Source organism: Odocoileus virginianus, chromosome 9, assembly GCF_023699985.2.
Source record: "Odocoileus virginianus isolate 20LAN1187 ecotype Illinois chromosome 9, Ovbor_1.2, whole genome shotgun sequence".
Taxonomy (NCBI): domain Eukaryota; kingdom Metazoa; phylum Chordata; class Mammalia; order Artiodactyla; family Cervidae; genus Odocoileus; species Odocoileus virginianus.
In genome coordinates, this window is record NC_069682.1 from 8,672,604 (window position 1) to 8,685,143 (window position 12,540).

The following is a 12,540-nucleotide window of genomic DNA, read 5'->3' on the forward strand; positions in this document are numbered from 1 at the left end:
AGCACCGAAGAATTGATGCTTTTGAACTGTGGTGTTGGAGAAGACTCTTGAGAGTCCCTTGGACTGCAAGGAGATCCAACCAGTCCATCCTAAAGGAGATCAGTCCTGGGTGTTCATTGAAAAGACTGATGTTGAAGCTGAAACTCCAATACTTTGGCCACCTGATGCGAAGGGTTGACTCATTGGAAAAGACCCTGATGCTGGGAGGGATTGGGGGCAGGAGGAGAAGGGGACGACAGAGGATGAGATGGTTGGATGGCATAACCAACTCAATGGATATGAGTTTGAGTAAACTGCAGGAGTTGGTGATAGACAGGGAGGCCTGGCGTGCTGCAATCCATGGGGTTGCAAAGAGTCAGACACGACTGAGCGACTGAACTTAATGTCAGAAAAATGAGAAAGAAGAAAATGTATGTATTTTTGGCCCAAGAGAAAATTGCATATATGTGGAATCTAGAAAAATGGTACAGATGAACCTATATACAGGACAGGAACAGAGATGCAGACAGAGATGGGCAGACAAGGTGAGGGGGAATGGAGCGGATGGGATGAATTGCGAGATTGGGATCAACATATATACACTACCATGTGTAAAACAGATGTCTAGTGTCAACCAAGTGTATAGCATAGGGAGCTCAGTCAGTGCTCTTTCTGACCTAAAGGGGTGGGATGGTGGGGGGAGGCAGTGGGAGGGAGGTCCAGGGTGAGGGGAAAAAGAAAAATATGCATACATATAGCTGAGTCACTTTGTTGTATAGCAGAAGGTAATGCAATACTGTAAAGCAACTATACCCACCCCCCCAAAAAAAAGAATGAGACAAGTTAAAGGGCAGTGGAGAGAAATAATTCTAAAAGCTTTGCAACGGCCTCTTCTCCTCCAAGTGAGTCGACAGTCCTTACTGGTTGCAGAGAGCATCCCTAGGACACATCACAGCCTTAGGCTGCCAGCCCAGGTGGTCCCGCCCCATCAGCAGTCCCAGGCCCTGGTGAATTGCCATCTTATTATTCCTGATGGACTCTGCAAATGTGTGGAGAACTGGGAATGGAGACACTCTGCAGTGAAGTGGCTGCTTCTGCTTCTCTCTGAATGGCCTGCTAGTCCGCGTCGCTGTACAAAGGCAGATCACAGATAATGAGTTAAGTTTCCAGCAAAGACTAGGAGGAGTTATGATGGTCAGTTCCCATCAACAGTGGCAGAGATGGTTGTTGTTCAGTCATTAAGTTGTGTCCAACTCTTTACAACCCCATGGTCTGTAGAACACCAGGCTTCTCTGTCCTTCACCACCTCCTGGAGTTTGCTCAAACTCATGTCCATTGAGTCAGTGGTGCTAACAGCTCAGCCTCTGCCATCCCCTTCTCCTCCTGCCTTTGATCTTTCCCAGCATCAAGGTCTTTTCTAGTGAGTTGACTCTTCACACCATGTGGCCCAAAGTATTGGAGCTTCAGCTTCAGCATCAGTCCTTCCAATGAATATTCAGGGTTGATTTCCTTTAGGATTGACTGGTTTGATCTCCTTGCTGTCCAAGAGACTCTAATTCAAAAGCATCAGTTCTTCAGCACTCAGTCTTCTTTATGGTCCACTTCTCACATCCATACATGCCTACTGGGAAAAACATAGTTTGGACTATATAGACTTTTGTCAGCGAAGTGATATCTTTGTTTTTTAACGTGCTGTCTAGTTTTGTGATAGCTTTTCTTCCAAGGAGCTAGCATCTTAATTTCATGGCTGCAGTCACCATCAGCAGTGATTTTGGAGCCCAAGAAAATAAAATCTGTCACTGTTTCTGCTTTATCCCCATCTATTTGCCTTGAAGTGATGGGACCAGATGCCATGATTTTGTTTTTTGAATGTTGAGTTTTAAGTCAGCTTTTTCACTCTCCTCTTTCACCCTCATCAGGAGGCTCTTTAGTTCCTCTTCACTTTCTGCCATTAGAGTGGTATCATGTGCATTTCTGAGGTTGTTAATATTTCTTCTAGCAATCTTGATTTCACAACAAGGCTGTGATCCCTGAAAGGGGTTAGAGAATGAGGCTCACTCAAGACTAAAGTTTCCCTCAACATCATCCTCCCAGTAGACAAATGTCAGGGATGACTAGAAAGTTTACCAGGAGACATAGCCTCATATAACACCGAAGGTAGACTCTAAGCTATTAGTATCTGTTGCTGTATTTTAGTCACTAAGTCATGTCGGACTCTTTTGTGACCCCATGGATGCAGGCCACCAGGCTCCTCTGTCCGTGGGATTTCCCAGGCAAGAATACTGGAGTGGGTGGCCATTTCCTTCTCCAGGGGATCCTCCTGACCCAGGGATCAAACCTGCATCTTCTCCATTGGTGGGTGTATTCTTTATCACTGAGCCACCAGGGAAGCCCAAGATAGTATCTAGGAGATTTTTTTGGAGGGTGGGGAGGGCTTTTTTTCCTAAAGATAATGAAATGGAAGCCCAAAGAGATGGTGATTTGCCTAAAACATTCAGTTCTTCTTCCAAGATTCTTTGCAATAAATATAGCACATGTAGTGCTTACCCTTAGTGCTTTGTTGCTAATGGAAGTAAGTTACAGTCCCTAATTACTATTTACTGACATTGATGAGGACTATAATGGAGGGCCAATTAATTAAACATTTATTGATCACTCCTTATTAGTAGGTGTTAGGCAGAGAAGCTTCCCAGATGCAATGGTAAAGAATCTGCCTGCCAATGCAGGTAGACATAAGAAACATGGGTTTGATCCCTGGGTCAGTAAGATCCCTTGGAGGAATAAACAGCTACTCACTCCAGTTTTCTTGCTGGAAAATACCATGAACAGAGGAGCCTGGTGGGCTATAGTCCGTAGGATTGCAAAGAGACAAACACAACGGAGCAATTGAGCACATGCACACACTAGGCAGAGAAATATGAATAAAACAATGTTTAACATCACAGTGCTTATAGCCTGATAAGGGAAACGAACACAGATACAGCTATGTGATAGTGTGATGAGAATAATAAATAGGTGAATAAATAGCATAAATAAATAGGCAGAGGAACTCAGTGTGATCACTTTGTATGCTACCCAGAGGTGAAAAGGATGGAAATGATTTTGGGGGATAAAGATTCTGCCACAGAATAAAGACTTTTCTGCCCCATGTAAAGACTTTGGGGACTCCCCTGGTGGTCCAGGGGCTAAGACTCCACGCTTCCCAGGTGGCACTAGTGGTAAACAACCCGCCTGCCAATGCACAAGACATAAAAGATGCAGGTTCGACCCCTGGGTCAGGAAGATCCCCTGGAGGAGGAAATGGCAACCCACTCCAGTATTCTTGCCTGAAGAATCCCATGACTAGAGCAGCAAGGGTAACAGTCCACAGGGTTGCAAAGAGTCAGATGCAACTAAAGCGACTTAGCACACAGCGCAGGTCCAGTCCCGGGGTTAAGACTCCATGTCTCCAATGCAAGGGTCACGGGTCTGATCGCTGGCTGGAGAATCTAAGATCCCACGTGCTGTGTGGTGTAGCTAAAAGAAAAAAAGGCTTTTGTATCATGACATAGTCCAGTTAGACATAGTCTAATTTGGAATTCTCATCCATTTCTGGTGAGACTATAAAATGGAACGAACTCTTCAGAACACTGTATTTCAGGAGTTAGTCAAGCTAAACATATGTGTTGCCTCTTACTTAACCATTTCACTCCTGGGTTTATACCCAAGTGATATGAATACGTATGTCCGTCAAAAGACATACACAAAAATGTTTTTAACAGTGTTATTCATTTAGCCCCAAACTGACACATATTCATACAATGGAATAATATACATCAGTGATAAAGAATAGACAATTGATACATGTGGTGGCAACGATTACTCTTACAGAAAACATAAAGTAAAATACTAAAGAGCACAGACTTTATATTCTGTTTAGGTGAGCTGGGTACCTACTCTTGTCTCATAGGAGCCACTGCAGGTCACATGGTCTCAGGCAGGGAAAGAGGATCTTTTCACAGAAGTAGAGACAACTTGGGAAAATGATGCATTTCCTTTAGGGACATATGTAGGCTAAGAGCCCAAGAACCTCTGCTTCAGCTTTTATCTGTAACCTCTAGCTCTGGAATTTTTTTTTTTAATATAGCAGTTAAATATCCTTAGCATAAAATCTTTCATTAATATGATGCAAAATGGACATTTCATTTTCTTCTCTTAGCCCTTAAATGTTCTGAACTCCACAGGGGAGATGAGGAGAACCCAAGGGGGTGAGAGAGAAAATGCTTTCCTAGGTAATCAGCCTTGGAGTAATCAAGAGTTGGCTGAATTCCCTCCTGACCTTTGCTGCATTTAGTCAGTGTTTTATGAGAATGGTTGAGCTCTTAGGTGACCCCCATCCCTGTGTGCTGATATTACTCATTTCTTTATGCTCTGTTGATGGGAGAATGAAAATACAAGTAGTAGTTTAATTTCCTAGGAATCCTCAGTACAGAAAGATCTATATAATAAACAGAAATTGAATATAATTAACCCACGCAATCTAGAAATTCTTCAAAATTTCGACTTCCAGTTTGTATCCATTGATGTTCAGTGTATTGATAAGCTAAATACTGATTACACCAATCACTTCAAAGGAAAGGTTTTTGTCTACATTATCTGGATATTTCTCATTGACTAATCGATATAAATTTGATAATTTACAAAATGAGATATTCACCTTCTGCTTTGGTTCAGAACTGTTCTCTACCTCTCCAGGCATAATCAAAGCATGGTTTCTGAAATGTTTGTCCTTTCAAATCAGGGATAAAGCTCTAGCCATCCATATCGTATTTATTTTTCAATCACTGTTCTTAACAGGGCAAGAGAATGATTCAACGAAGAATGAAGTAAAAATTGAGGCAGAGTCGCAGAGTTCATACATGGAAACAGAAGGTATTGAAACCAGAATATATTGCTATCTGCGCTTGAGGTGACGCTGTCATGACTTCGGTACATAACTGGTGTGTGTGAACAGAGTGCATGTATGCTTTTAGGCGGTGATTCTGGAGAGTGGCTCTAGTGGTCTCCTTATGTGACCATTGAAACTTGGAGGGGAAAAAGGAACTTTACCTTTCTGAGCTTTAGTCACTGCTTTCTCACACATTCCAGCTAAAACATCTCTGAGCTTCCTTCTGTCCCATTCTATTTAGAGCTTTCATCAAACCAAGAAGAGGCCATGATCGTGGAGCACCCAGAAGTGACCCCACTGACAGACGACCAAGAAGAAAGTGAAGGTGAAAAAGGTAGGACTGCTCTTAAATTACCCAGTCAAGAATAGAGAGTTTCTTTGGATTCCTGCCTAGAATCCAACCATCTGCATTATCCTCGTTCAATTGCAGACTGTCAAGGGGCAAAATGAATATTTCTTTAATTCTGAACTTACTTTTGAAAGTAAAATTAAATCCAGAAGTAGTGAAAGAAGATACTTGTAACAGTTTTTCATTCTTTCAAGGAGTATGAGGATATTTTTATTATTAATTTAGATTCATTTTTTTAATTATAGTTTTGAGAAAACCTCTAAGAAACAGATATTATGAACTAGATGGATGAAAGTCTTAGAAAATCTGAAATGACTTTAAAACAACTAAATTAACCATTTTGTATTGATTTCATTCTGTCATCCTTCATATGGTAGTGATTAAGGAAGCAATTTGTATAAAATACATGCATTGTATGAACCTTCTAAATTATAAGTTTGTCCACTAATATTAGGATACAATAATTTTGAGTACTGGTAAAAAAAAATAAGTGAGCATTATAATGATTTCAGAGAACATTAGCGGAATGGTCACTTTGTAAATTTTAATGTAGCATTTGGGGCAAGAAGCCAATATATTAAAAGTGGACATTAAAAAAATCTTTAAATTTATCAAAGAAATTTATTAAAGAACTTAAAGAATTTAAAAGGAGCTAAGAATGGGAAGTCAAAAAGAAAATAGTTTGTCTCTTATACTGTATCATAAATCATACCATTCTTAAATATGTGTTTGCAAGGTAGTTACAGAGTAATAACTTGACAGGCCTTGTTTAGAGAACACAGTGATCAATTTTGTTTCCAAATGAAAATGCAGACATGATCTCAATTGTAAAATCAGGTCAATAGTAAGTACAGCTTCCAAATTGCAAACTCTTTTTTGGCAGCAGCATTGACACAGTTTAATTACCAAGTCATGTTAGTGATTTTGAGATTTTTTTTTTCATTCCACTGCATTTAGAGCACAATATTCTTCTATGTCTTTTGTCTAATGACCTTTTCTCTAACAACAAATCCTAGTTCAGACTCATGACACCACGTTCCTGGCAGGTCAAGTAAATATTTGGAGAATTTTATGTCTGACAATGATAATAGAAAATTGATACAACCCCCACTTGAAATACAGATACATGGCCTTGCTGCTTTTGTTACTGTACACAAGTTCATGTGCCCAATTCACAGTGAGGCCAAACAAATGGAAATGTCAGAGTTCTGAGCAAAGAAACATTTATTGCAGGGACATATAAGGAGAACAGGTGGCTTATGCTCAAAAAATCCCAAACTCCCTGGAGGGTTTCAGCAAAGCATTTTCAAAGGCCAGGTGAGGGAGAGGAATCCAAGGGTGTGTAATCTGTCTACAGCAGAAATTATTTACTTTTTATGTTGTACTTCAAGACATGTAAATGAGAAACATCAAACAACTGGTTCATTGTGCTTTTCTTCACTTTGCCAACAAGGGAAAATGTCCGTGCCCAGCACACACTGACTTGTCACCCTTCTCCCAGCGGTTTCTCCTCAGCATGCGGTGTTCCTCTAGTTACCGAAGAGCTCAGTTCTCTCATAGAGATCGCTGCCGATCCTCTTCTCCGCATGGACGGATGGCACATGAGAAAGAAGTGACATCAAATTCTGCTACTTGCTTGTGTCAACTTTGAAGTTGAATTTCTTTGTTAAGGGACTCCTCTGGTGGTCTCTCAACTTAAAAAATTATTCACATCCTGTAAGTTGAGAGTTTCGGTTTACTCAATGGGAATTTTCAGGACTCCAAGCCCAGGAGACAGTGCCTTAGAGAACTACTCCAAAGAGGCAAAGCGGGTAGCCGACTTATATAGAACTTTCGCAATAAAGGGCAGGTAGTCTGAACATCAAAAGATTATTGTTAATTAAAGGAAAACCAGATATCTCAAGTTAAGGAATTTGGCACTTTTCTATGTATGAGAAGACACAGGAGTTTGGGCTCACTGAAATCATTCCTTTGATACACACCTCCCCTGTCCACAGTATCCTGTATTTTCACATCCCAAGTTTCCTCAGGGCTCACCGTGGAGAGTGACTGCAAGGAGTAGCTGCTAGATAGCAGGTATTCTGTTCTTTCTTGAGTTCTGTCAGGGCTCAGCAGCCCGCTGTTGGCAGTGGCTGCAGTTGCTGATGACTGTGACATCCTTCGTTTACTGATATGACAGGAAATACTCCGTTCCTCAGTCCAGTGGTTAAGAGTCCATGCTCCCACTGCAGAGGCCATGGGTTCCATCCCTAGTTGTAGAATCAAGATCCCTACCCCCACAAAAAAATATATATATAACTTCTTTGTTATATGTTCTGCCTTGAATTTGCTCTTGTTCAGTTGCTAACTTGTGTCTGAATCTTTGGACCCATGAACTGCAGCACACCAGGCTTCCCTGTCCTTCACTATCTCCCTGCGTTTGTTCAAACTCATGTCCATTGAGTCAGTGATGCCATCCAACCATCTCATCCTTTGTCTCCCCCTTCTCCTCTTGCTCTGAATCTCCCCCAACATCAGGGTCTTTTCCAGTGAGTAGGCTCTTCAGATCAGATGGCCAAAGTACTGGAGCTTCAGCTTCAACATCAGTCCTTCCAATGAATATTCAGGGTTGATTTCCTTTAGGATTGACTGGTTTGATCTCCTTGCTATCTAAGGGACTCTCAAGAGTCTTCTCCAGTACCATATTTCAAAAGCATCAATTCTTCGGTGCTCAGCCTTCTTTATGGTCCAACTCTCACATCTGTACATGATTACTGGAAAAATCATACCTTAGAATAGATAGAGGTTTGTTGGCAAAGTGATGTCTCTCCTTTTTAATCTGCTGTCTAGATTTATCATAGCTTTCCTTCCAAGGAGCAAGTGTCTTTTAATTTCATGGCTGCAGTCACCATCAGCAGTGATTTTGGAGTCCAAAAAAAGAAAATCTGTCACTGTTTCCACTTTTTCCCCATCTATTTGCCATGAAGTAGTGGGACCAGATGCCATGATCTTTGTTTTTTGAATGTTGAGTTTTAAACCAGCTTTTTCACTCTATTTCACCTTCATCAAGAGGCTCTTTAGCTCCTCTTCACTTTCTGCCACTAAAGTGGTATCATCTGCATGTCTGAGGTTGTTAATATTTCTCCTGACAATCTTGATTCCAGCTTGTGAGTCATTTCACATGATGTACTCTGCATGTAAGTTAAATAAACAGAGTGACAATATACAGCCTTGATGTACTCCTTTCCCAATTTGGAACCAGTCTGTTGTTCCATGTCCAGTTCTAACTGTTGCTTCTTGCCCTGCATACAGGTTTCTTAGGAGACAGATAAGGTGGTGTGGTATATTTTTGTTTAAATTTGAAATAACTTGAAATTAATCACCCCCTCATCTTATTCCTTGCTTCAAAGTAAGAATTGAAAGCTATTCTGTTGCCTATAAGGAAAATAAAGGAAGGAAAAGGAAGTGATAAGAATTTGGGGATGGATTTGGGGTGTGATGCCTTGGCCCCACCCCCACTGGCAAGGGGATGAACCTGGGGCAAGTGAGTTACCCTTTCAGTGCCTCAGTTTCCTCATCGGTAGGAGGGTGATGACTGAAGTACCTGTCACATGTGGTTGTGATGAAACTTTAATGATTTAACACTTGTAAAGCAATTCCAACAGCACTGGACACACAGAAAGCATACCCTAAGTGTTCAGTATTTATCATAACTGGATAAATTGGTGATAAAGTCAAGAGAACCCGCATGTGGAGTTCCTCAAGTCCATTCCCATTTTGAAGCCATAAAAATTTCACATAGTCTACATTATCCTTCAACAGCAAATTGTTCTGCCCATTTCATTCTAAATACCATCTGCTACAGGCTCATTTTGGTATATGTGTTTAATCCATAAAGATAGAACAATTAATGAAAGGTAAGGAGACATTTCTCTGTGTTCAGAATTTTTTTTTTTTTGTCAAAACCTCAATCTTCTGTTTGAGAAATGCTGATTCAACTATAATTTCTATTTTTGTTCTGGGTTTTTAAAAAAATATCTATTTATCTGGCTGTGCCAAGTCTTAATGGCAGCAAGTGGGGTCTTTTAGTTGTGGGATCTAGTTCCCTGACGAGGTATTGAACCTGGACCCCCTATTGGGAGCACAGAGTCTTAGCCACTGGACCACCAGGGAGGTCCCTAATTTCTATTTTTGAAAGAAGATGCCATTAAATTTATTGGTAGAGCCAGAGATTAAAAGTAGCAAATAAATTCAAAGTTGTAGACTGTTCTTTAGCTTTCCGTTGTTTCATATAGTTACTGTACAGTCTAGTTACTGTACAGTCTTATTTAAAAACATATTGAGAATATAGTTTGGAATTTTGTGTATATTCATAATGTCTCTAATAGAAAGTTGCACATATGCATTAAGAACCTCTCTAATCAGAAAAAAAAAGAATATTCTGTTAAATTTCTAAGGAAATTGTTTACAGCCTTAGAAATATTGATTCTCTTTTGAGGATCTTTCGAAGGAAACAGAAAATAGTTTGAAAGTGGTTCCTTTCGAAACATTCCAGACTAGGAAAAATGTATCTAGAGCCTTTACTTTCATTTCACAGCATCCTGTAAGATTAGAAAATATGCTTGATCTAAAGGATATATCTTTGATGGCTCCCAGGTGTGTGGGCACAGATGTTGTAGCATTGTTTTGAAGTTAGCTCTACCAAAATAGGAGTTTTAAAGCGAAGTGAAAATATTCAGCAGAAGTTCATGCTGGTAAAATTACACAATAGCACAATGGACATGTCCCTAGGAGACCTGAAATACAAAAATTTCAACAAGCATAAAGTGAGATTTCACATATGGCAGCTTTTCCCATATAGCCACATTGCCGCTTCCTAAATGAGTCCAGTTTTATTCTTTCCCAGCAGGGTCTGTGCACATGTGAAATCCAGTAAAATAACATCATTTAGGTTAATAACCAAATAAGAAAGTAACCCTATAGATCTCCTCTCAAAAGGATCTCTTGTTTTAACATAAAATGTAAATTTAGCCAGCTTTAAAATGTTTTTCTGAATATTTTTATTTCTAGTTGAATTTAGAAATATTTAATATAAAGTCTTAACTAGATCAACAGAGTATCATTATTTTATCTCATTTTAATTTACATTGCATTATGAGTATATTGGACTTCCTCTCCAAATATTATATAGAATGCATGCATCCCAATTATTTTTCTTGTATCCATCAGTAAGTGTAATAAGGAGTCAGTCAGTCAGTTCAATCGTTCAGTCGTGTCCAAGCCATGAATCACAGCACACCAGGCCTCCCTGTCCATCACCAACTTCACCAACTCCCGGAGTTTACTCAAACTCATGTCCATCGAGTCAGTGATGCCATCCAGCCATCTCATCCTCTGTCATCCCCTTCTCCTTCTGCCCCCAATCCCTCCCAGCATCAAGTATTGGAGTTTCAGCTTCAGCATCAGTCCTAGTAATCCTTTATTTACTTTGGGGTGATCAAAATGTTGATGGAGATTTAAGGTATATTATGGTCCAAGATCTTCTTGGAAGAAGATGAATATTGACAGGCATGCAAGTGAAATATAAACCAGCAACAGATGTAAATTATCACATTTTTGGCTCATGCCTTGGCCTCTGATGAACAGAACTATGAGCCTATGTGGAGAACCATGGCTTCTGGCTCTGGGGTTCCTGGTAATTCTTTACCTTTTATAAATCCCAGTTTCTGAGGTAGTAAAATGACACACATGAATTCATTAATCCTGGGATGATATTCTCCAATTTTGTAAACTTTCTCAGAAGGGCCAACTCTGAAGAACCACATTCTTTTTTTTGTTTGTTTGAGATCACAGCTTCTATTTATCTATAGTTTTGGCTGTGCTGGGTCTGTGTTGTGACGTGTGGACTTTCTCTAGCTGTGGGACTTGGGCTTCTCTAGCTGCAGTACAAGGGTCTCTCTGTCGCAGAGCACAAGCTCTAGAGTAAACGGGCTGGGTAGATGCAATGGACATGCTTCTCTAGTTGGGGCACATGGGCTTAGCTGCTCTGAGGCATATAGGGTCTTGGTTCCCTGACCCGGAATTGAACCCATGTCCCCTGCATTGGAAGGCAGATTCTTAACCACTTAACTATCAGGAAGTCCCTGAAGACCCACATTCTTGATGAAACAAGGGATGATGAGATGGGGGCCAGTGGTCATCAACATACTGAGGAAGCTGAAATTGTAGGCTTTACTCAGTTTTATTCTATGGCATTCTATTGATAAAAGTACAGAGGTGTCCTAGACCAGACAAAAAGATCAGCCATATTAACTTATTTTAGTTCAGGGCTTAACCAATAATTGGACAGCTAGTACTTCCCTGAAGATACTTTAAGTGGGATAAAAAGGGCCACTATCTCAAATTGGGTTGACACACAAACTCTGCCAGGCTAGATTTCCGTTGCCCATCTTTCTTAGTTCACATGAGAAATTTTTCTTGTCATTCCTCTGGCCACTGTTTCATCTTTCAGTGGACACACAGTCAACCACTTTCTCTTCTGCTCCTACCAATCAAGTCCCTGAGGGTTTTATTTTGTCAACAAAATAGCACTACACAGCCCTTGGTGTTTTCCATTACTGATGGGATTCTTACATCACTGATGGGATTCTTACATCACTGATGGAGCCCTTTCCCCTCTTCTTGAAAATCAGCCTGCACACCAACAATGAAGCAACAGCAGAAATACACAATGCCTGTGCCATTCAAGCGTTCATATCCCAGTCTGTGCTTTCCAGCTTTCCGACGGAGAATCACGGTTCAGGCACGTGTTTGGTTCATGCCCAATATTCTATGAAATTTCATCTTGATTAAATTGATTAACTTACTGGGATTTAGTGTTTTCTGAAGGTCTCTATCTTTTCAAATGAAGTCAACTTTAGCAATATTGCTTGTGTCACCTGGCAGTGCTATGACTTCATTTTCAAGGGCAGTTTCATTTTCAAATGGTTTATTTTGTTACCAGTCTTATCTCCTAACCGTGTTTTGTAGCTAGAATTTGTCAACCAAAATTTTATTTTAGAATCTAAGATAAATAATAATGCTGGTGCCCATGAAGCCATGTGCTTCAGATTGGGATTTGAACCCATCTGCTAGGACTCAAACCCAGGCAAAACCCTAACTGGGACTTGAACCCACAGTCTTTTAATTAGAATCACTGTGACTCTAGTGTCCAGACTTACTGAGACTCGGATTTTCTGTGTCATCACAGAAGGAATTCAACGAGAGGCAAAGTGATTGATAAGAAGTAAATGTGTTAATATAGGAT

General features: G+C 40.3%; 1 protein-coding gene across 4 annotated transcripts in view; it reads left to right on the forward strand.

Moving 5' to 3' along the window:
- Positions 1–12,540, forward strand: part of MACROD2 (mono-ADP ribosylhydrolase 2) — a 2,170,814-nt gene that overhangs the window by 2,076,777 nt on the left and 81,497 nt on the right. For all 4 annotated transcript variants that reach the window (XM_070471908.1, XM_070471910.1, XM_070471909.1 and 1 more), the window contains 2 exons: positions 4,816–4,890; positions 5,148–5,240. In XM_070471908.1, the coding sequence (XP_070328009.1) occupies positions 4,816–4,890; positions 5,148–5,240 (168 nt within the window). The remainder of the gene's footprint in view (positions 1–4,815; positions 4,891–5,147; positions 5,241–12,540) is intronic.